This window comes from Pempheris klunzingeri, chromosome 14 (genome assembly GCF_042242105.1).
Source record: "Pempheris klunzingeri isolate RE-2024b chromosome 14, fPemKlu1.hap1, whole genome shotgun sequence".
In the NCBI taxonomy this organism is placed as follows: Eukaryota; Metazoa; Chordata; class Actinopteri; order Acropomatiformes; family Pempheridae; genus Pempheris; species Pempheris klunzingeri.
In genome coordinates this window covers 5,251,942-5,277,850 of record NC_092025.1, presented here as the reverse complement: position 1 = coordinate 5,277,850, position 25,909 = coordinate 5,251,942, and the positions used below count along the sequence as shown (strand labels likewise).

Sequence of the window (25,909 nt, the reverse complement as noted above, 5' to 3'; positions counted from 1 at the left end):
AGAGAGGCTACAGCACTGTTAGACTCTCCCTTGGAGCATGTTCCACTGTTGGTATTCTTGGTGTGTATTGTCTGTTTGTTGGATGGCGTTGCTGGTTAACCTGGTTGCTGGACTCTCCCATCAGCTTTGCAATGCCAGTTGGAACAGGCTCAGTTCTGAGCGTTTGAATCAGAGACAACCTCTGGAACAATTTCAGTAAAAATTTAGAAAATTTAATAATAATAATTATTAATAATAATTGTCCCATAGCTTTACTGACATCACATTTTAGAGCCAACTCCATTTGAGTGGTTCCTTTGAAGTAGAGCTCGTACACATGTGAATGTTATGCTGTCAAGTCTGTCAATGCATTATATATCCCCTTATTATTTACATCAACATGCTAAAATATATACAATATAGTACATGTTATGTACAGTTACTCTAGTTTTATTGTTCTTTAGAACAACTAGAATTACAGGCCACACATTTAAAATGTGATATCACTGTCTTAGGGCCCTGGGCAATTGGAGTTCAGACTTAAATTATCTCAAAGCAAACAAAATACCAGGACAAAACATGCAGCAGCAAAAAGAGCAAGCTTTCTTCCCTTCTTTTACCCATGCTATTCCCCTGGCATGCATCAGTAGTTGGCAGGGTGGAAGTTCCTAAAGTTGAATGCTTCAGTGCCAACAGCAGCACCTTCACAGCAAGTAATTTCTCTAGATACTGTATTTACCACTCAACTTCTGTGAGCAGCTGTGGTGTATTTATAAAGAGAGAGAAGAAAGGAGGCAGTTCTCTCAAAAAGTCAAAACAGAAAAGTTGGGGAGGAGAAAGAGAAGAGAGGACACTCACAGAGCTGCGGACACTACAGCAGAGGAGGAAACAGAGGGACAGAGAGAATCAGAATGGATAAACAGATGGAGAGCAAAGGATCGGACACAAAAGCAGTGAACTGGAGGATATGAAACGATCTCTGCAGCTTCCTTGAAAAAGAGTGAGTGAGAAAAAAAACCTGACATGGGGAGGACCAAGAGGGGTGAGAAGAGTGAGTCAGCAGGAATACAAAAATATCAAGTGAACTAAAAAAGATCCTTGGACAGTTGACAAAATAAGAGATTTGTGCTCTTCAAAACATGACTCGGTGTAACAGCAACAGCTAGCAACGATTCAGGTCAGTGGTTCCTGTTTGCTCTGTCAGAGGGGAAAATCAGGGAAGACAAGCAAACAAGGATAGTAATAAAAAGTAATTAAGTGGCAGAGGAAAAGGAAAAGAAAAATTGTTACAGAGCATGGACATGCTTCTCTACTGGGTTTCACTGTTGTAGTAGAAAGTTTGGAGTACTTTGAATAGAGGGAGTGGAGAGAGAGGGACAGGGAGACTCAAACACCAAAAATGGTCTGGAGTCAGAGCTAGAGAAATTGCAGGCTTGACAGATGCTGCACACCCATGGGGCGAGAAGAATAAGGAGAGAGACAGGGACCGACAGAGAGAGGAAGGGATTGACATATAAAGACAACTGGAGAGAGAGAGAGAGAGAGAGAGAGAGAAGAATAAGTAAACAGAATACAGAAGAGGGAACATGAACTGTTAAAAGAGGATGTTTGTGTAGACACACACATTCATGTACTGTAATCAAGCAGAGTAGGTAGAAGTAAAAGGCAGGTCAGAGGGGCTGGGCGGTGGGGCAGGGTGGTAATCCAGAAAGTGATCCAACGAGTGAGTGTGTGTTGGTGGGGGGGCTGGGGGTGCAGGTGGGGGGGTTGCAGTCCAAAAAAGATAGTGAGGGTGGGCTGTTACTGTAAATGTGATTCTCAAGAGACTAACCAGAGCAGCTGTAAAACCAGAGGTAGAAAACGATCCAGTGTGTCTCACTGTTAACCCAACTCACAATGAGCACCAGGATTTCACTGCCACTCTAAACCAAACCAAGCGTCATGTCAACGGGCCCTGGCCTTGGTGCACCTGACCTGGCTGAGGGCCCCCAGACCACAGGACCGGTCGGGCTCCAGACCCTGTTGGACCTACTGGTGGGTGTCTTTGAGGAGTTCTACTCTTCGCCCTTTGCAAGGGAGAAGTACGTCTCTGGTTTCCTGCAATGGGGTGAGTGTTTTCCTCTTATTTCTACGCATGTCTGTGTTTTCTTTATATATATTTAATATGTTGTTCTACTTTTGCTTGCATGATATGTGAAGCCACTGGAGAACTCCTGACAACAACAAATTCATCATTTCATTTAACTATTAACTGACCTAAATTACTCATTCAGATATCCTGATAGAACATGTAGCTTAGCAACGCCTTTGTTTGGCTGCTGATCAAGAACAATCAACTGATGCATTACACAAACCATACCAAACATAACATCATGTCTGACTAAAACAGTTTGTGCCACATTCCTGGGCAGAACATTTGTTCTTTTACATTCATTAACTATTACTATCACTGACTAACTAACTAATCATTGACACAAGAAATCCACTAATTCCAATATGTGTGACTTAGCAACCATAGCTGTGGATTTTGAACGCCCTGCTACCAAAATACGTTCATACTGGATGATTCATGATTTACATGCAGAGCCAACATTCAGTGCCAATGCAAGAAGTAATATGTTTTTTCTGATCTGATGCCCCTATCGGCAGGATGACGTCACTTGTCTGTGGCTTCCAAAACTTTTACCAATCGCTGTTACTAAAGTAAAACTGAGTTCTGGTCTGACTGGTTATGGGCTGGATAGGTTTGGGGAAGATCATGGTTTGGATTAAAAATAAGTACTTGGTTCAGGTCATAGTCACGGGTAAAAGAAACTGATGTTGATTCTTGGTGGGAAACAGGAAACAAACAGCAGTCACAGTCTGATGTTTGATATGGTTGTTTTGAAGGAACCTAATCTCTAATAGTCTCTTAGCCAGTGGCACACACAGATGGAAAAGAGAAATCTCTTCCATAAGAAGGATTAGGGTTCGTTTGTGCCCTAAGGTCATACCAGGCCTGCACTCAGGCGTTACCACAGAGGCACATGGATGTATTTGGGTCAACCAGAATGGTTCTTGAATTCACCAGAAGCTGCCCTGTCTCCCAGAAATTACCTTTATATACAACTAATTTGTATTTTCAACACATTATTAGGGAAATGTAATACCAACTGAAAAATGTTTACTATGAACATAATGAGGAAACATTTTTGATTAACACACCTGGCAAGCTGGAAAATGATGATACTGACAATGTTTTTTATTTGTTTTCTGCATTCAATTTCATACATATTTCATTTGATTTCAACCAAAATAACAAAAATGTTTTTTCCCTAATCTTGACCAAAGAGCCTGACCACCTGCAGCTCCACCACAGTACATAGATTTCATTCACTCAAAGAAAAAGTCTAATTAAAAAATTTAAAAATATAAAGTGAATATATTTCAGGCAGCGATTTACGTTTGTCAGCAAAACATAATGAAGGAAACAATTTAGTCACATACAAATGTAAATATATGTACATACAACCTTAAGTTGCTTATTGCTTAAAGCCATCACACAAGGTTTCAGTCTGTTCTCATTCACAAGGTGTCAAATACCACCACTTTGTCAGCCTCTTTGGCGTCCGATACTGACGCACAAGGCACCCTTTAGCATCTGCATTTGACTCCCTTTCTGCATCTCCTTGAGATGCTAAAGAGCAACATAATGCATGACAGTAATGGCAAACTATGTGTACACATAATAATAATAATAATAATAATAATAGTAATCATAATAATGCATTTTATTTGTAGTGCACTTTACATTAGCAAATCTCAAAGTGCTAATTATTAGTGTAACATGTTATTTACATGAGGTAGGTGGGTTAGATTATCTAACAGTATATGCATGCATACAATGTACAGTACAAGCCAGTTTGGGTTTATATTGACAGCGATAATATTATGATGCTAATAATGATAAATACTCTGCTAATTATGCAACACTATTGCCAGTGCTTGATCATTCATACACAAACTGTAAATCTGCCTCACCCATCATCAATTTTATTTGTTGTAGCTGTGTTAACTGGCTTACATCATACGAATGTCAAGTATTAAGTGGTATACTGAATGTGTACAAAACCCAAGAACACAATAACAAAAAGATTTCTTTAATCATGATTATGTTTTGTTTAACTTTCCCGAACCGTTGGGGGTCTTGTTGTGTTTTGCCTATAAATGGTCAGTGAAGCTTTAGGATTTAGGATTCTCACTACATTTTCTTAATGAACTTTCTTCCTTGATTAATGCATTGAATTATGATTCTTCATCACACGGCACATTTCTAGTACACATAAATATTTGAATTTATCTTTATTTAGTTACCTTTTTGGGGGGTTGTACATTTATTTGATAGAGACGGTGAGAGGCAGTCAAGAAATGGGGGAGAGAGAGGGGTACAGCTGGCTGGAATCAAACTGGCAAGGGTTGCAGCTGACCATCTGGTTATGTGGCATGTGCTCTAATCTCTCGGTTACCAAGGCATTCCAAACAGCCGCATTTGTTTTGAACAATGAAATTCACACTTAAAGAAAGTTTGGTACTGTTGTTTTAAATTAATCACATCCAAGTGGAAAATATTTTTTCAAACCATATGAAAGTTTTAAAGTGATAACAGGAAATTGGTCTATACATTTTGGTTCTGAAACCAGAGGTAGAGTGGGTCGTCCATCAATCAGAGGGTCGGTTGTTCGATGAGTCAGTATGACAAAGTGTCCTTGGGCAAGACACTGAACCCCAGCTTGCTCCTGGAGCAGCTTCAGTGTGTGAGTGTGTGTGAAAGAATAGTCTCCTCCACCTTAGATTCCTCCTGAATGAATGATGTGTGAATGGGTGAATGAGGATGTGAGTTGTATAGTGCCTGACTAGAAAGGCGCTACATAAATGCAGACCATGTACCATTTGCATTAATGTTTGTGATTGGGGAAATTAGGGGAAACTGCAAATTAAAAGCACATGGCTGACAGAGCAGTATGTGCAACAGAGACATCGGGGTCAGTTGAATATTTGCAGTTGAAGCACAGTCTGCCAACCACTAGTTTTTAGATAATCTTTAGATCATTCTATTTTCCAGTCTTTGCGAAAATAGCCCCAACAACCAGTCCCCATGGGATTATGCACAATGTAGGGAGGACATCAGAGCGTGGCATATGAACTGCTCTAATGGATAAGTACTGTTCTCACTGATATATAAACGGAGCAGACAAAACAGTAAATTTCACCATGTTAGCTTGGCACTGGGAATTTTTTATGAGAATTTTTCATTATTTTCTGACATTTTGTAGACAACATGATTTGTCCATTTATTAGAAAACTAAGATTACTAAGTTACTTGCAGCCCTATCATTATTGTTGTCTTCGCAACCTCCAAACAGCACTTCATTGGCATTGCTCAGTGCCATTATACTCATGCTTCTAAACTTCAAACTAAACCAACAATCAAAACACCACCAAATTCAAAGACAAGATCTGATGTTTGTATGCTTAAAAATAAAGTTAGGTCAGACTACAATAATCGAAGTATTGCAGAAGTTGGATATAGAGGATATTCATATGTGAGTATGTGCACCCCATTGAAACAAAAAGCATGTAGCCTACCATACATAAATACATGGTTATTCTACAGAACAAATTATTACACACCACCCATATATTGGGTTATTATTATTTGTTGACCATATAGATTAAATATGAATACAACATACATAACAACTGAAATATTAAAATTCAAAACAAATCTGTTTTTAAACAGATACTATTAAATAGCATTAACCCAATTAATTATTTTATATTCACCTAAATCCACACTGGATTCCATTAGTTGACAGACCAACAGGTCAGGTCTACATTTTGCAGGGATTACAATGTCACTGCAGCTCTAAAGTGAGCCTCACTGTTTTGAGCAAAGGATGTGCAGAGAATTTCAGAGCTGAGCTGAGCGACCACACACACACCTGCCCCAGTGACCTCTGTAATACAGTCCAGAATACCTTGTGCTTAAAAGCAACAGGAGACCACTCCAAGGTCATGAAAGGCAACACTCCTCTGCTGACTTTGCTCTACTACACATGAACCTCTCTGAGACTTTTCAGATCACCAAGATCACCAGGACTCAATAACACTCATTCTATATAGAGAATAAAATGAGTAAGATGTAGATGTAGATGTGAGAACACATTTATTGCTTACATGCTGTAGTGGCTGTAGCAGGTGTCTTCCTGCATGCTGGGCATTTTATCAGTTGGAAACAATTACACACTGTACACACTTTATAATGCATAAAGACATTGAGTGGCTCATAAATGCTGCCCAGTTTAATATTAATGGCTGCCTGCCACTACTCTGTGTGTACATCTGTTGACATGTCATCACCCCTCAGCTTTCACCCCCTCCAGCCTCAACTCCTTCATTCTCTATTATTGACAGAACCTGTCCATGCATGTGACTGTTACTGTGTTGTCTGCTATTGTATTGTCCAGTAGCCAGGGTTGGGGGTGGGAGGACTAAAATGTTTCCCCAGTGATGGGACACTCCAAATTTAACCACAGCATGTGTCCAAGAATGAGGATCAAGTTTCAGAGTTGGCTGTCCTTCATTATTGATGAAGCAAATTTCTGGGTTTAGCTGTACTTGAGGTCTGAGCTTCAGAGTAAATCAGTAAATCATAGGAGAGTTATTGGCAAGGAGAAATGCTTTCAAAGTATAAGTCTTCTTACTCTTCCCCCCCTCAAGACAGAAACAACAACAATCACATGTTCTTTGTTAAAGACTTGAAGCACTTAAAGCAGACACACTGGTACAGCTGAGGCTGATGGCAACCAAAGTATTGGACGAATTGAAATGTTGACCTTATGATGGTGCTAGATAAAAAGATGACAGATGACAGAGCCAAACTTCATGGCAATCTGTCCATAGCTGTTGAGATACTTTAATCTGGGTTTAGGATGGTGAGATTCACTGATTCGCATTAGTGTATCAGCATAAAAGTTCATGAAGTCATCGCCCTGATTAAAAAAGTGTGCACCGGATACAACTTAGGATGTCCTCGCGAAGCATCTTTGTATCGGTAAAATTGGATTTATTATCCCTTTATTATCCCGGCCAGGCGTCAGCCTGGTGGGGACCATGTGTTCAGTTGTGTTTGTGCATGCATGGATCTGTCTGCCTGTCTGCAGCTTGAAAACTCTCATCTCAGTTTGGTATTGTTTTGAACAGGAGCATCTGCAGATTAATTCCATATCCAATATGATGTGATATACAAACATTCTCCTCTTTTCTGTTGTCTTCGCTGCCATGTTGAGTGCAGGAGAGGCCTGGGTTAGTTGGAACACTTTTTAATCTACTGTATTTTTTTGCTATAATTCATGCTCAAATATTATATCCAGTAGCGAATGAAAGATTAAGGTCTCAGCTACACACAAATATGTTTTAATGTACACGTTTTCTAAATTTCACCCAACCTCCACTGTTACACAATTTAATTACTTGTCAAGATGTCACATTCAGTTTTTGCTTTTGTCACCTTCATATAATTCCCAGAGCTACACTTAATTTGTTACTTCAGTGTTTAGTATACGCTGTTGGCCCCACCAAAATGGTGAGGACTACATGTTTCTTTGTCTTTTGAACAAAGGGCTCCCTCTCTGAACTCAGCTTCCCAAAGTCCTTTACTTTCACACATAGCCTATGTGCTAAATGCACCCCTGGATCCAGATTTATAGCCACCATTGGTCAATGTGTGGCACTTTATCCTCAGGGGCTGCTATCACCAGGGCTGCCCCACTGCTCTTCCTCTCTCCAACTTCTCCTCTGGACCTCTGAGGGTCCAGTTCTGTTTCACCTTGGGCTTTGCTGGAGACCAGCTCAAGCCTTGCATGTCATCTCACCTGGGCCCCTGACGGTCCATTTACAGGCCAGCCGCTTTCTCCTCTAGCTCTGGCCTCAGCGTGGCTTGTACCAGAGCAGACCACTTTTGCCTGAACCAAGTTTCAGGTATGACCTGAAGTCTGCCAGTAACAGGAGCACACCAGCAAGTTAGCGAGCTGCTAACTAACAAAGAACAAAGAAAAAAACCAAAAACCACAACCTTCTTCCAGCCTGGCTCATCAACAGGCTAAGAAGCAGCACACTGAAGGACCTTCTTCCATTTTGAGGACTGGTAATAAACTCTAACTGGGCATATATAGCATGACTGTATACATGGCCAAGCAATGGTTTAATCTTGTTAATGTATTGGTTTTGATTTGCTTTAATGTTCAGTGAGTTTAATTATTGTGATGTATTGTAGTTTACTGGGTAGCCATAAAGTGAAGTGGATGTTAGGTTGCTCACACAGATACGGGGTCTTGCATGCAGCTAACCATCCTATCTATCCTAACCTGGCACCTTTATCCCTCACACTCACACATACAGTTTTACAAATAGGCCTCGACTGAGAGACAAAGCTAAGCTAACAGCTGCAGCACTTAGCTTTCCTTTGTCTACCTTACTGTAGAAACTGAAACCTAAGTGACTGCTGCCACTTAGTCTTGCTGCAGGTCTTTTGCAGTCACTTGAGGGTTTTTGGCGTCCTGCCTCCTCAGAAATCTGGTGGCAGCTGTTGATAGTTTCCTCTTTCTGCCATGTCAAGGTAGTGTAGCCAGTGTTCCTCTAGCTATGAACTTGCAAATGATGCTCCCAACAGTATCTCTAGGAACATTCAGTGCCTTTGCTATCTGTTTGTATCGTGTGCAATGCACACATGTATGTAAATATAATTTCTTTTTTCTTTCTCATATTTTTAGAATTGCATTTATTTTTATCTTTTGTTATATCCATTGCTTTTGCACTAATTCTTTTCCTGACGCTTTCTGCACTTTTTCTGTCTCCTTTGTTGCTGTAACAAGTAAATGTCCCCAGTGTGGGATAAATAAAGTCTCTCTCTCTCTCTGCAAGGCAACTTTTTGGACAATTCTCTTGACAAACCCATATTTGTAACATGCAAACAAACTGCGAACAACCCCGTGGCTGGTCTGGGAATTTGATGTGTTCTATCTCAAGCACACCTGATGCAATGTGCATGTGCTTGAGAAAGCACCCGATTTGCAAATGAGTGCTCTTAAGACGGATTCTGTTCAGGCGGTTGAACTATTTTGAGATTCATTAAAAGTAGCATTTTGTGTTGAATTTTGAGAAACTACCTGTAATATTAGTTGTGTTGAGCTATTTCAATTGTTCTTGTCTTATCTTGTCAATGAACACATCTTAAAGTTTGTACATTTTGCCACTACACCTAATTTGCAATGGGAGTTGAATACTTTTGGGTTGCAACTGTACATCAGTGACAAACATCGGTGTAAATAGCTAAGTTGTCTTGTGATACTATCTCATGACTTCACATGTTCATGACTTAGGGCCATTATAAATTCCCTCCTCATATGTGGACAACAAATGCCTTGTATCTGTTTTGTATCAGACCGAAAGGCTGCCTACTCAGACTCATGAATTGTGCTATAGAAATATCTTTTACTATTCATCATTACTATTACAATATCTGAGCATATTAACTGGTACTCCAATGCCAGTGAAGACATTTGCTACATATCACCACACTTGGACAGATGATTCTGTTGGCACTTTATTTTTGTTACTAACGATATTTTGACGCAAAAACATGGAAGGACGAAAGAAGAAAAACAGTGATGGAGTCATTGCTAATTCCTGTAAATGTTGACTCTGGCTCTGTACCCATCACTAGGAAAGGCATGTAGGGAGTGACCACATCATAAGCAAAACAGACACAGTGGGGACGGAGGGAACGCTCCATGAAAACTGAGCTGTAAGGTAGAGAATTTGGTGAGAAAACTCAAGTATTTTTATTTGGCACCAGTGGTCTGTGAGAGCCTCAATCTTCTGTGAAATTCTCTTCTGACCATCTGGCTCACCTCAAAGTCTCACACATAATCCACCAATTCTTCTTGTCATAGCATAAGTGGATTGATCAAGGCTGACACTGATCTTCACAGAGGACACAACACCTTCACAGATTGTTAAAACTGCATTATGCCACTTTTTCCACATCAAAGGGATGTGTTACTACTAACACATTTCCTCATTTGCTTCTTGTCATATATAGCTGTCATAGGGACTATTTATTTGGTAGAATGTAGTTCTAATGAGAACTATTGACAGCAGTGTCTGTGAATTATCCAGAGTAATGGGAATACTGGTTCAGGAAAAGCACTTTGCAGCACAAACAAAATTACATTCACCTCATATACTACTGTGGTGGAGGCAGGAAGCTCAGAGACATCCTTTACAATTTACCAACGTTATGTGCTTTGTGTGATACAATTAAGTGAGAAAATTAATGATCTATACATCATTAGTATGGTTCTATGTATGTTTCCCTACCTGTCTGTCCACTTCCTCATCATCACCTTTTCAGTTATTCTACTGTTTTAAGGTGTCAACCACTGTCTCTGAGTGTGGCCAGCCATAAAGCAAGGTTAAAGTAAAGACAGTAGAGCAACAAGAGGACCCACTGAACAACATTTTGAACTGTGGCAAAGATTCTGCCATCTGGAGAAGATGAATGGGCTAAGAGTGACAGAGAACTGCTGCTTGACTATGGAAAGCCAACCCACTCTCACAGAAGTTTGTGAAATTGTCACAAAATGTAATCTATGAAAAAAATGTAATCTAAAAAAATCCATGGACGCGAATTTCTAATTTTTTTCGTTTCCCTGAACATGAATTTCAAACTAATGTATTTCTATGGGATTCTCTTTTTTCAAGGTCTATATCCTGTCTTTCTTCCTGTCAGTAGGACTCCTGTAGGACCTGGGAGCACAGAAGCTGTGCTGTTATTTCTCATTGTATGTCCATTTTTTAACTATAAGCTGTAGTTCTCAACATTTAACCACAAGATTTTATCCTTGTTTTCCTCTCCTTATTTCATAAGTCAGTGGACATCAGGGTCCACATCAGGGTCCGCTGCTGGTCAAAAACGTGTGCTTGATAAGTCAACAATACGACTGGTTAATACTATGGCCATCTATTTGAATTAATTTCTCCTTCCACCCTGAAAAATCAGGATTTTTGTCAGTTTTTAATAGCAGAAGTAGCTCAACAGTTTCTATGGAGGCGAAGACACTTTTCCTCACTGTCATCACTTCCTGTTAAACATTTCTAAACATAATAACAGGACAGTGTCCTTGATAGCTTAACAATACAATGGACTATCATTGAGGCCATTAGTTTGAATGATTTCCTCCTCAATTCTAACAATTTCAAAAATCTTGAAACTGAAAATTTAGATGTGGTGTTTCTACTAATTTGGCTGTTACTAGATATTTGATATATTGCATAGATCTCTTTTTACAACCCTACTTTGTAAACTGTTTGAACTGCCAATCCAAAACCTCATTTTCTAGAATGCTAGCTTAAATATCTGACATAAACCAAAAAATTTAATGTTTCTCAACATAGCTCATCTAGATGCAGTGTAATACTAGGTATGTGATATATTCAGCACCTAAAAGTTGCACCTAAAATTATTCAACCCCTATTGCAAAGTGTATTGGCAAAATATACACACTTTTAGCAGTGTTCAATGAACAACTTAAACAAGAACAATTGAAATAGCTCAACATAACTACTATTACAAGTGGTTTCTCCAAATTATTTTAATAAGATAAGATATACTTTATTTTCCCCGTGGGGAACCTTTTCCTGGACTCCGTTCAGCTGCAGTTTACAATATAGAAAAACAACCGAATAGAAATAACTAAAATTAAAATTAAATAAAAGTGCAGCAGCAGCATACTTCACAGAAGTAAGTATACATGTGTAGAGAAATACATACATAAGAAATGCACACATATATACATACATACACACATATATATATATATATATACATAAGTATGTACAGTACTGCTGCATATATTCCACACACATGAACATTGAACCATGTAGCTTATTGCACTGAAAGTTAATGTTGGTTATTAAGCAGTTTGATGGATGTTGGCAGGAATGAGTTCTTGTAGCGGTTCAGCCTGGTTCTGGGGACCCTGAATCTCCTGCCGGAAGGCAGTAGCTAGAACTCATGATGCAGAATGTGAGTCGGGTCAGTCACAATTTTCTGTGCCAGTCCGGTGACGGACCGCTCATAAAGCATCTGGAGGGAAGGAGGGTTCCTGACCCCCATGATCTTCATGGCAGTCCGCACCAGACCGATAATTTGTGACCTCGACTGCACAGTCAGGTTGCCGTACCAGGCCGCAATGCCGTATCTGATGATACTTTCCAATGCAGCCCGGTAGAACAACAGCATGATCCTCTGCTCCACTCCATAGACCCTAAGTCTACGTAGGAAGCAAAGACGCTGTTGGAGTTTGGAGCAGAGACTTCCAACATGTACCCTCCAGCTGAGTGTGTAGTCAATGTGGACCCCCAGATACCTGTATGAACCCACCTGACTGATGTGTTTGTTTTTAATGACGACTGGCCCGTGGTCAACAACAGTCTTTGGATCAAATATCATCTCCTCGGTCTTCCCCACATTGAGCACAAGATGATTTTGGTCACACCACTGGACAAATTCCTCTATTTCTGAGAAATAATCCAGTGGGCTACCGTCAGCGTGCAGCAAGCTGACGATAGCTGTGTCATCAGAGAACTTAATAATAAAGTTCTCTGGGTGTGTTGTAACACAATCATTTGTGTACAATGTGAAGAGGACCGGGGAGCTGACGCAGCCCTGTGGGGCGCCTGTACTTATCAATCTGGGTTCCGAGAGGGAGCTGTTGACCCTGACTTGCTGTGTGCGCTGTGTCAGGAAGGAGTGAAACCACCTCAGGATGTAAGGGTTCACGTTCATCTCTTTCAGTTTTCCCAAAAGCAGGTGCGGCTGCATTGTGTTGAACGCTGAGCTAAAGTCAATGAACAACACACGTGCATAAGCTTTGGGGTCATCGAGGTGTTTACTGACCAGATGTGTGATGCTGTTGATAGCATCATCAGTGCCGCGACCCTGTTTGTAGGCAAACTGAAAGGAGTCTAAGTGTGCATCCACCTCCCCCCTGAGCAGAGTCACCATCATCCTCTCAAAACACTTCATGACTATGGAAATTAGAGCCACAGGACTGAAGTCATTGTTGACCACAGGACATTGTTTTTTAGGAACCGGAGTGATTATTGATTTTTTCCAGAGACTGGGGATGGAGTGTGAGTCCACAGATCTCTGGAAGATAGGCTGCCAAGCCGCTATGAGCTCCTCCTTTGAGCAGAAAGGCAGATATCCCATCCGGTCCTGAAGCCTTTTTTGTGCAGACAGACCTGAAAGCAGATTGGACATCATGGGGATGAATCACCAGCCTTGGGTCCTGCTCAGTAATGACTACTACAGTCTCAAAATTATTCTATCCCCGAACAGAATCCCTCTTAAGAGCATTTACTTGCAAATCAGGTGCTTTCTCAAGCACACCTGATGCAAATGATGAGGCCCTTGATTAGTTGCATCAGGTGTGCTTGAGATAGAACACATCAAATACCTGGACAGGCCACCCCTACTTTGCAATGGGGGTTGAATGTTTGTAGGTGCAACTGTATGTCCCATCCAGAACTGTTTCTTACTGTCTTACTTTACAGCAACTACATGTTGGAGATGACTTGTGGAAATGAGAGCAAAAAATGGACATGTCACCTTCTCAGCTACCTCTTCACCAACACACCTGATAAATCTCCTTGCTCTGTCATTCTTCATGAAGAGGAATAATTTCCTTGAAGCTGGCAGAGGTGTTGGCAGAGCACTTATGGCGGTATTCTTGAGTAAAAACATGCTGGCATACAGGCATGGGATATGCACACATACTGTGCACAGACACATACAGATGTGCACTGCTCCATAGAGTAATTTTTTTTGGTAGGATAAAGCTGTGGCTCAGAGGTAGAGTGGGTCGTCAATCAAGCGGGAGGTTGCTGGTTCGATCAACGGCTCCCATGAGTCAGCATGTCGAAGTTGGGCAAGACACTGAACCCCCACTTGCTCGTCTCCTCCAACTTAAATTCCTCCTGTATGATGTGTGAATGGGTGATTGAGGATGTGATGTAAAAGTTTGAGTAGTCGAAATGACTAGAAAGGTGCTATACAAATACAGACCATTTAGCATTTACCACAGCTGCAGGAAGCACAGAGAACAGGACAGACAGCAATGTCCATTTCCTGCACAGAAACAAACAAATGTCCTTACTTACACAAAACTTACTTTCAAAATCTTATCAATATGTCAACTTTGCAGCAAGAGTGGTGAACACTGGACCTGGCTTGCACAAGCATCTGAGATTCATACAAGCCAACAAATCATCCCCACCTTAGGGGGGACAACATCTTAGACAACATCTCTGTGATTCAAGTTTAACCAGGTATGTAGCAGATTAGAGGGTGTATATAAATGGTCTGATGCTGTCGTGGGATTATGTTCTATATGCTTATGCATGCGTGGAACAAGAGGTCAGTAGCTTGTTGTCTATCAGCTGCAGTAGCTAGTCAGCTATTAAGTAGCAGTTAGTTGGCTGATGCTATTCATCTCTGCCGATATGTGACCAAGGATTAAAGCATATGGTGATAGTTTTCACTACAATGATTCCACTACAATGTGTGTTCACGAGTGCATTACTGTCAGTCCGTTGGACATGCTCTGTATACAAGCACAAACTGCAATTGTGGCCTTTGTTTGGTTTGCTCCAGATTTGCCCCATACCTATTACACATTAAGTTTTTTTCCAAGTCTAAGACACCTTGTCTATATAGAGTATATAGTCTATAGTATTACAAACATGCCGGGGAAACCAGTAATTGTAATAGTTAGAGATGTTTTGAAAATCATTTTGGGTAGACAATTTCCAATGCACAGCAACATATTACAAGAATCTGAGAGGATGTACAGATTGCTATGAAATGTGAGAACTGAAATGCTTCATTCTTCCCTTTTCTTGGAAGTTCTTCTGTGAATCTGTATAGTAGAGAACTGGAGTTATCAGTAATGTGTATATCAAAATGAATGCTGCCTATTCATTAGTCTGTTTCTTTGTAAAAGACTGTGAAGCAGCACAGGTCACATGGCTGTCCCAGTCTACTGACCCAGGGCTACTGTGTGCAGTGGATAAAGGATCCTTTTGACAGGATTGTCCTGTTGCTTCAGGAAACTTTTAGCTGTGATGCGAGAGTGTGTGTGTGTGTATGTGTGCCTGACATTGCTCTCTGTCCTCATCTAAAAGCAGTTTAACAGTGGCTCTGCCACAGTTGCATTCCTCTCTTATGTGAGGGGGTAGGGGATGAAAAAAACCTAAAGGTCTGGAAGACTCTCTTTGATTCATAAATGATAGCCGTTATATTTAGCTGTACAGACTGATTCCTATTCAGACTCTGTTGAAAAGGAACTCCCTTTATGGCAAATACAATATTCTGTTCAGCTGGAAAGACACACAGCGGCAAACTGTATACACGTGCACAGCTTTCAGGAGGTCGGTGTTATTTTAGAGCAAAAATTAAATGACCAAAACTGAAAAAGAAACAAGGCAAAGCAGTTTAGGAGATGCAGAAGGTCCATGAGGTCAAGTATATACAGACCTGACCTCATCACCTTATCCAGCTTAAAAACACTGGTATCAGTCTTCTCATCTCTCTATTACTGCAGCAATAAAACACATTCCCATTCCCACATTTTACTAAAATCATATATCTGAATGCATTTAGTTTAACAATCCCCCCTTTGAACTTGATTTCATTCATTCATTTTTGGGTTCACAAATTTAGACAGAAAATTCAAGCGTGCAGTGTTTCCAGTAGCTCATCCTTTTCCAGGATTGTAATACTGACAGAGAGCTGATCAATTCCATTCAGTTAAATTACTTATCAGTGGTAGCCAAATGGTGCAATTTGTTTACAAGTAAAATAGAGTAAAATATCACAGTACTCTATATTCAGTTGTGATTTCCACTTTATAGAGCCAGGTAGTACTTTTCCAACTATATTCAGTTGCATATGAGGTTCAAGTCATTCCATCCGAAAATCAATAAAAAAAATCACTGCAATACCATCTCTTGTTTTCTTGGTCCAGAAATTGATACCAGCCAACCTCCATTCACATGTCCTCTCTAATATTTAGGCTAATGAAACACGAGTGATAGCTTTTGGCAGTCATGATCGCTCTATGCTCTCTTCCAATCACAGCGGAGCCCCTGGTAAGGCAGGTGAAGAGGACCCGCATCAAAAGAGAAGACTTTCACATCCTGAAGGTGATTGGCCGAGGAACATTCAGTGAGGTGAGCACGTCATTCCTTTTAAAGTGTGATGGTGAGTTCTAAGTATTGTGGTTTGCATTCTTTTTCATTTCATGAGCAATGGCACGATGTATTTGTAAATACAATCATTTGTGTCTGGTTCTGACTGCATTTGCACTGCACTTTAAACCACATTCAAACATGTTTGCTTGTAATATCCATTTACAGGGTTCACAAAAAGTTAGGGATATTCGACTTTCAGGTGAAATTTATGGAAAATGTAAAAAGTTAATGCTACAGTGATATTATATCATGAAAGTAGGACATTTAAGTATCAGCATGCAATGGTAGTTTGTTCATCTTAAACAATTTATTGAAAGAAAATCTACCAACAGTGGTGGGTAAACGAGGGTAAACGTAAAATTGGGATGTGGCCAAAGGACGTCCACTCCTCTCCTTTCTGTGACTCTTCCAGTCTCTGTATCGCTGTTGCAACCTCCTGATGACACTCTGTGACCCTCTAAGCTCAGTGGACACTTCTGTCTGAGGACCTGTTTGAAGCCTCCAGTTTTGAGGTGCTGCTGATCAATAGTTAGGTGTCGTCTTGGTCTCATGATGTCAGAATGTGAACAGCACGATGAGGAGGACTGTTAAAATACCAATTCTAATTGAACCAGGAAATGTATTGGTGGTGGTTCATCCTGAAATTTCACCTGAAAGCCGAATATCCCTAACTTTTTGTGAGTAGTGTATTTACGTTTGCATTCATCATTGTCTCCTCTTATTATAATAATCATCAACAATACTTCTCCACATATCACCAGACTCCATTTTACCATTTTTTATATTCATGCTTTTGATCAGACAAGTTCAGGTGTGATTTAGATTCATGGTACTGAATCATACCCTGTTTGCCAAATGTACTGGCAGCTCAGTACTATAACAACTATTGACATATCTCAATGAAATATTGAGAGAAAGAACCTGCAGACTTATCTATCCATTTGTATCTAGAGAGCTGTTTATGTGATGTGTAAACACCACCTCCTCACTCTGCCAAACAGTTCTAGACTATCACTGACTTTTATGCACGAATTGGTCTAATGACTTAAGTAATGCATGTATCCATTTTGTGCATGTGTACTTCATATGGTTACCATGGTTACTCTGTCTTGTCACTGTTACAGGTTGCTGTGGCAAGGATGCAAAGCACACAACAAGTGTATGCTCTGAAGATTATGAATAAGTGGGACATGCTGAGGCGAGGAGAGGTACTCACACAAACACAAACCTGCACTCAGATAAAAGGAAGAAGAGTCAAAGGGAGGCACATACTCTTTGGTTTAAGCTGCTAGTAGCTTAGTGTGACATACATTTGACTACCTGTCTAAATACTTGTGACTTTAATCCAGCTGTCTTTGTCTTTGTGTCTGATGTAGACAGCATGTTACCAGGAGGAGAGGGAAGTTTTGCTGAGGGGTGACAGACGCTGGATCACAGAGTTGCACTATGCCTTTCAGGATGACAACTATCTGGTACATATGAACATGACCAACTCATTTTGTCAAGTGAATGTTTTGCACAACTGTGTCGTACTAGTCTACAGCATATGCTGTTGCTCAATATAATATCTGATGCTTGCTCATGTGGGAATTCTTGAATCCTTAATTTTGAATTCCTGAATCGTTGGGTCTCTCTCTAATTAAAGAGTTTGGTCTAGACCTGCTCTGTATGTAAAGCATCTTGAGATAACGCTGTTGTGAATTGGTGCTATATAAATAAAGATTGATTGATTGATTGATTGATTGATTGATATGCATATTCTTGTGTATTCAATTTAAAACTCATTACCATTCTCCCACCCAACCACACCCCTCTTCCCTCAGTACCTTGTGATGGATTACTATGTAGGGGGGGACCTGCTGACTCTGCTCAGTAAGTTTGGAGACCGGATCCCAGAGGACATGGCTCGGTTCTACCTGGCTGAGATGGTCATGGCCATTGACTCTGTCCACAAGCTGAATTATGTACACAGGTAGATTATTCTTCTCTTAAAAAAAAATGTGTTGTTATGCCTCCGCACCAGAGACAGCTGTCGCTGGGGGCATTATGTTTTCGGGTGATCCGTCCTATTCTCATGAAGGTCATACCACAGGAACACCTTGAGGGAACTGCTTGTCCACTTGGACTTAAGGATGACGTGATTCAATTTTTTTCGTGGCCATAATCCAAAACTTCATACATTAATTATGACAACATTTCACACAACTGTCTGATAGGGTGAAATTATTTGTTATTATTATTGCTGCCCCCCCTTTCTCTCTCTCTCTCCCACACCCAACACCCTCCAACTTTTAATTAAAGAGTTTTGTCAAGACATGCTCCATATGAAAAGTGCCTTGAGATAGCGTTCATTATGAATTGGCATTAAAATTTGATTTAAATTGCAGTAGTTTCAGACTGCAGAAACACACAATTTACAGAGAAATCACAACTAAAGTATTACAGGTATAGCTCAGATTTTTTGGAGTGGGGTTGAATGAGATACTTATCTATAGTCATTGTGTAGTAGATGGCAGTCAACACACCTTCCTTGGAGAGACGCAGCCAGGAGTCTTCATACAGAAGCTAAGCAATGTACTGTTGTAGACACAGGCAGCAAAAAACTTATTTTAGCCTCCTAAAAAAGGCTTGCATAAAATCAACATGCTTAATTGTGTGTCAACCACCATCTACTGTAGGTAGTACTCTGACCATGGATAAAAACCTCATACAACCTCACTTTAAAAAATGTGAACTATAAACTATTTTTGTTTTTCACATGGTTCAAACATTACATCTCTGAGTAATAAGCTCAACATACTGTAGCTCACAGCAAAACATGTATGTACTGTCTCTAGGAGCAAGACGTTTACAAAAACACATCAAATAACCTATGACATGTTTTAGATTAATGAAATCTGACCTTTAGAGATACCAATGGCCCCCTCTACCTTGTCTCTTACAGAGATATTAAACCTGACAACATCCTGCTGACAGCTGATGGACACATCAGACTCGGGGACTTTGGTTCCTGTCTCAAGCTCCTAGACAACGGGATGGTGAGAGTTGAAATTTAGAAGTTTCATAAATGACGATTGATGGTTTAAATACGTTTTCATGACAGTGACAGTGTCGCACAACAGAACAAATGTTGGAAATGCAGGTCATGACTACTGGATATTTTGAAAATCCATCAGCCTATTGATTTCATTGCAGGTTAATTCGTCTCTAGCAGTCGGGACTCCTGACTATTTGTCGCCAGAGATTTTGAGGGCAGTAGAGGGAGGTGGAGGTTATGGTCCTGAATGTGACTGGTGGGCTCTGGGTATCTGTGCCTATGAGATGCTGCTGGGGACTACACCTTTCTATGCAGAGTCCATCTCAGAAACGTATGCCAAGATCGTCCACTTTCAGGTACACAGCACACAGACAACGTATGCAAATAGCTGATGAAAATTAGAATTTCAGAGCCTGAGAGTTTTGTAGTGAAGTTGCTGTTTCTGTACACTTTCCAGGCTAAACTACAAGACACACAAGTATGAGACATCACTTTTATGTTTGTGTGGTGGTGGGTTTAGCAGTATGAACACTGGAAATGGTACAGCTAGAAGAAGTGTTAACATTACTAGTGGTATCAGAGGCAGTAGTGTAAACACCAGGCATTTAAAGCATTTTCCTCTTTTATCCCCAGGACTATTTTGAATTCCCCTCTTCTGGGCCTGAAATTTCAGACAAGGCTCATTCCATCATCACTGGGCTCATCTGTGAGAGGGAAGTCCGTCTGGGGAGGAAAGGCTTCAGTGACTTCAGGAGTCATCCGTTCTTCTGTGGACTAGACTGGGGTTCCCTGCATAAACACCCTGCCCCCTTCCTGCCTGAAGTATCTAATCCCACTGACACCTCAAACTTTGATGTTCTGGATGACTGTCTCAGTGAAATGGTATTGTCTAACCTGATGTGTGCCTGAAGGAATATTCCATGAATATTGAATGAAAGAAACCCAGAATTATTTTATGGATGTTAAATCCTCCAGAAAACAAGCATTGATACAGATTATGCATTTTTGTTGTCTTCCAAACTTTTCCAAACTTTATGCCATGGCGATGGGTCATAGTGTGATTCCATGTTAAATGTCCACAACTTCTAACAAAATAACACCAGCTGGTGGCTGTTGCTATCTGTTGTGTTCTACAGGAAACACTGTCTGATGTAATGGACAGAGCTCCAATAGGAGTACACTTGGCTTTTGTTGGATACTCTTACACCACTACCAGGTAACTTCAACTTCATGACTAACATTTTGTGGGATCAATTGACTCTCATTGCCCTTTATATGGAGTCTTACTGTGTTATTCAATTGGTCTCTCTTTTATAGTCAGACAGGTGCCATTGACCGCAGTCAAGACATCATGATGCAGATTGACCACACACGGCTCAGGGACTGTCTTTACACACCAGAGAAACTGGTACAAATGTATGGCCTCCATTTGTCCATTTATCAAACAAATGGAAGTCGAAGTTTAATATGCAGGATGTAAAAGATAGCTGTAGTTATATATTGTGTAGTGTGTTTTCCTCGTTGGGCTGGTCCTGATCTACCCATGGTTTGAATTCAGAGCCAGCTGTGGCAGCTCACAGACACTCTACCAGACAACCTGCCTGCTCTTCTGGAGCTGCCACTCACTCTGGAGCAAGGTCCTACTGCATCCACCCACACCACCACCGAGAAGGAGACTGACGAAATATCTGGACTTGATGAAGACTTGCAAAGGTATCAGTTGTCACTGACACCATTTTTAACCAATCTATGTCCTTTATCAGGTGGAGCAGCCCACGCTGAGGACAAATTCTTTTTAAACAGTATCTCTTGAAATTACAATAGGTTTTATTCATTGTTCTTCTGTGGATAACAAGCCTTAAGATGCCCGGTTGGATTTTATATTATTATTATTATATTATTATATTATTTCTATTGGGTTCCAAGGAGTTATTAGAATCTGGCACAAGCTACACTCATTTCCTTAACTGAGTCAGAAGAATCTCCACACCACAGCCATTTTGTTTTTCCATGCAACAGATGTTTAATCTTCCAAAGTGTATGTTAGAAGTATCAGCTCAGACATCTCATAAAGACAGTTTGATTTGTTGACATAGTTAGAGTTAGAGTTAGAGTTAGAGTTCCAGTGAGCTCTATTGGCACATGTACTGGGATGTACAAAGTCTATGTAAAGTGTATGGGCTTTCAGTTATCAGATACACTTATCAAACACAAGAAGAATCCAGTTTTTTGGGGGGGAACCCTTGAATCACACATCATAAAACATTTTCCTGTCAACATATATTTATAATTTTTAAACAGTGGCTCATTTAACTGGTCTAAGGTCCTCAGATAAGCTTTCCTCTCAACTCTCTGGTGACTAACCTTGTCTTTCAGCTCAGCTAACAATAAAAATAATGTCAGAATCAGTTTTAAAATTACATAATGGAGCACAACTACAAAGTATTATACTCTTAGGTGTAGAGTAGATTCACCCTTTTAACAAAGACCCACGTCCATTGTTGTAATATTATATCATTTAAGCTTCACTGAAATCAGATGAAGAAACAAAGCAACAGTGAGAAGATATGAAGAAACTTCACAGACGTTTCTTCTTTGTCCACCAGGCGTTTGCAAGAAGCAGAAAGGAGATATTGTGAGCTGGAGAAAGAAATGGAGCGATTGAAGGGGGAGATGCAAGACTGGAGAAGCTCCAAGGAGACAGGCAAGGGATTAACACCCCTATTTCCTCATGACGTCATCATCATCATAATCATCATCATCATCATCATCATCATCAACATCATAATCATCATCATCAAACACCTTCTGCTCCTCTCTGTTTCACTCTATATTGTATGCTATTATGCTATGACACCATAGAAGCCAATATCATTTTGATCCAGTGATTCGGTGGTTAATGTTATCATAGGCCTATAACAACTAAGACTAATAATCCATGCACCCATTGGTAAAAAGCAATGAAATCAACAGGGAATTATAGATGTAGAGACGTGGCTTTTGTTTTCATTTTGTCAAATTTAACCCAGCCAGGAAGATGCCAGGTATTTCAGTAACATGACCTAATCACACAGACATCCACACAGACCAAGTACTACTTTACGGTCCTGAGTCTCTTAAGAACAACATAAATGTGAGGTGGAATGAGTTCCAGACAATATGAGCTACTCTGAATAAACACAGTGCTGCATAGTCCCAACAGCATCTGCTTATATTGGAGACCTCAGTCAGAACATGGTGGTAAATACCCACTCTAAGAATAGCCTTGGTATGCAGGAACTTGGATGCCCGTTTCCATAAATCAATACAGCGTCATGAGCTTTTAAAAGAGGCAGTGTTGAGGGTCTTGCTGCCTCTAGACTGATGAATGAAGGTGTTATGACCTCCAGACGTCTTGGTGCAAAACCATGTGAGCAAAAAACACGTGGCTCACTGCATGTGTGATGATAAAAAGACATCAGTCAGTGGCTTACTTCATTCCAGTCACTGCTTTCTCCATCACATCTTCTCTCTGTCACTGTCACCACTTTCACCACAGTAAATATGTTCCTTTGGTTCTGTTCTGTGTCTTTGTGTTATTACAAATCTGGCTGGCCAGTTGTGCGCACCAAAGCTGTATGCCTGCAACAGTGCCACAGTGCACTACGGGCTCTGATGTTCCTCTTTCTCCTCCACTCACAGAGCTGAGTATCTGCCCAGCATCTCTTGCTCTGCCTGCCCACTGTGTGGATGTACCAGGGGATGTAAGCGTATCTTTCATGTTCTTTTTCTCTGCCTGACATGGACAACAAAAACTCTTTTAAAACAGCATGTAACATGTTTGCTTCTCTAATTCTGCAGGCTTGCTAATTGCCAAACACAGACTTTCTGTGTATGACATAAAATGTGTACAGCTGGAAAAGCTCTTATTCAAATGGAGAACCTCTGTTTATATGTCCTATAAAGCTGCTGTCTCACTTGCATGTGTTACAGAGGGAGAGAGCACCCCCATCCTGCCATTACCCGCTGGTGATTCCTCTCCACCGCCACCTGCTCCTGTTTCACAGGGTATGGAAAAGTTCCTCAAACAGTAGTCTGTCATTTAGGATTCTACTGAGGTGGGATTTTTTTATACTATTGATAGGTTTTGTAGATGTGTGAGGAAGAGTATATCATCATTAGTGGTACAAGAAGTATTCTGTTCTTTGTACTTACTTAAGTAAATGTTGCAATGCGACAATGTCTAATAATGCCGTTACAAATACAAGTGCTGCATTCAAAACCCTACTTAACTAAAAGTGCAATGTCTAATGAGCAAGTATATCAAAAGTAATTGTATTAAATATGCTGCCCACCTGTCAGTATGTATTGATGCATTCTTTAACTTGTCTTAGTGATGTATTACTATGTAAACATCCCTTTGTATGTTAGTATTGTAGTTGCTCAGATGGAACTACTTCAAGTTTAAAAGGTGTATTTTCTCTGCATCACATGGCTGTACCAATCACAGCTTCACCTCTCAGGAGTGTGTGTGCAGCAGAACATCACCCGAGCAGGGGTCCAATCTAATCAGCTAGTAATTGATCAAATCAGCTTGCTATCATTTAATTTGATTTGATCTATTCCAAAGAAATAACCCTGGTATACACTTGTTTTTGTTCTTGTGTTACAGGTTCGCCTGCCACAGGTGAGGAGTGAGTCATACCTGCTGGTGTGTGCAGAAGGGGGGGAGCTCCAAGCCTGGGAGAGACACTGTTATACTGAGCTTTCCTGAGAGTGCCTTATGGGGGAACATTGCTGCGCTCTCCCACTATAACAAGACAAAGGAGTGAACCCTGCTCTATTCTCACTCCCTGCCCCACTCCTTAACATCCCACGATGAAGGATGAGCAGGACTAAACTGTGACGAGAGCCACTGGGTGCACTGTATGAGATTTCCAAAATGAAGTTTTCAAACTGATATGATGAGATAGGCAGGCAATGAGGAAGAAATGATGAGGATATCTTCTGACCTACCTTGCCTGCTTACCAGACTAAAAGTTACAATAGAGATGCACTGAGTTCAAAGCCCTACTGTGTGACAGTGACAACGATGTTTGAGTGACAGTGAGATGTGCCAGAAAAAATCACTCCATGAGCACACTATCTTCAGGCATTTTAGACCATATTGGTGCATTTAGTTGTTACAGTGAATATGATTTCATTTGTGTATCATGTATCTGCACCCAGGGGTGGTTTGTAGTTGTGTTGCACTACTATAGGCATGTTTTTGCTGTGCCTGTTTTAGCACTGAAAAGGTTATTAATGATGACCAGGGATATCTGTATATTAACTTAGACTATACCACCACAGGCTCTTCCAGTGTGAAAGTTGTGTAGCGTATAAAGTCAAGTATGAAACATAAACATAATTCAGTTCTGTTCTTTTACACTAAAGTCAGGCTTGTATAAGCGGACTGATATCAACTGTTTCATTCATACTTCACAACGACTGGTTCATTCACAGCTGTGTGGCCACCAGCTGACTAGTAACATCCAGTCATATTCGTGCCAATGTGCTTTGCCTTTATAATCATGGCATCTGAATTTTGATACATGTTTTATAATGAAGTAGTCACATTAAAGAATTTGCCAGAATCAGGTATAAAAGCTCATTATGTGTCATTTGTGTGTTGTTGGGTTGTTTAAAAACCCTTAATTTCTTCATTCACACAACACTGAAGCGACTGTCTTTGCCTGCTCCGCCTTGTTCGCATGTTTCAAAGAGTCAAGCAACCACATTTTCTGTGCCATCTTCTTTGTTATGTGTATTCCTGATCCATTTTACCAGGAAGCTGTTAAGTACATTGCTTGATTCGACAGAGCCTTGTTTAACCAAGAGGGCTAACAACGTACTTATAGAACTGGAGTTACATTACGTAACTACAATGTTCTGTGTGACACGTACAGTGCCAGCTGAAAACAAAAGAAGAGTACTCGTTGTTGCTACTACAGCGTTGAATCCAAAGCGTAGATTGCAAAATGTAGATAACTATATTTATTGTTGTTGTATGTTGTTGAAAAAAATAGATTTGAAGCCTAAAAAAACCCTTCATGTCATAGTGATGCCCCTGAGATACACACCAGCCTGCATGGAGCCAGTGTTTATTATGGCAAGAATTTTCTATTTAGTTTTAGTCAATTTTTCAATAAGATTTTTCCCATCCAGTTTCATGATACTGTAATGGATTTTGCTAAGGGATATTTCTCCTGGCTGTAAAAATTCCAAAGAGAATGTGCTCTATGCAAACCCTGAACCCTGAATGTGTTTGTCATATAGACTGAGAATGTGTTACTGATTGACTGAACGTCTTTCATATCAAATAAAATTTGATGGCTTAAGTTTGTCAGAAAATGTGCAAAACAGTCTTATTTCATTCACAAGTCGTATTTATGTTCTGCATACATCCACAACGCAAAAAAAGAGTGAATGGGTCATGAGCCACTGCCTTCTGCTGAGGTGTTGTACAGTGTAATGACTCAGGGGACAAAGTACCGCTGCTGCTGCTGCTTCTCTGGC

General features: G+C 40.4%; 1 protein-coding gene across 1 annotated transcript; it reads left to right on the top strand.

Annotated features, from left to right (window-relative positions):
• The first annotated feature begins 1,771 nt into the window (after positions 1–1,771).
• On the top strand, positions 1,772–24,733 carry LOC139212947 (myotonin-protein kinase). Its single transcript, XM_070843527.1, has 15 exons — positions 1,772–2,086; positions 16,223–16,314; positions 17,460–17,543; positions 17,712–17,807; positions 18,159–18,307; positions 19,280–19,373; positions 19,531–19,728; positions 20,006–20,254; positions 20,509–20,588; positions 20,690–20,780; positions 20,931–21,085; positions 21,979–22,076; positions 23,054–23,115; positions 23,345–23,419; positions 24,024–24,733. Exons 1-15 carry the CDS (start codon positions 1,921–1,923, stop codon positions 24,123–24,125), a joined length of 1,791 nt encoding a protein of 596 aa, XP_070699628.1. The 5' UTR covers positions 1,772–1,920; the 3' UTR covers positions 24,126–24,733.
• The last annotated feature ends 1,176 nt before the right edge of the window (positions 24,734–25,909 follow it).

Bases quoted from the DNA above. Each gene is read 5' to 3' on its own strand.
- LOC139212947 (XM_070843527.1), top strand. From the start codon at position 1,921: ATGTCAACGGGCCCTGGCCTTGGTGCACCTGACCTGGCTGAGGGCCCC. The intron at 16,315-17,459 runs GTGAGCACGTCA...TCACTGTTACAG, and splicing joins GCCGAGGAACATTCAGTGAG to GTTGCTGTGGCAAGGATGCA. The intron at 23,116-23,344 runs GTAAGCGTATCT...CATGTGTTACAG, and splicing joins GTGTGGATGTACCAGGGGAT to AGGGAGAGAGCACCCCCATC.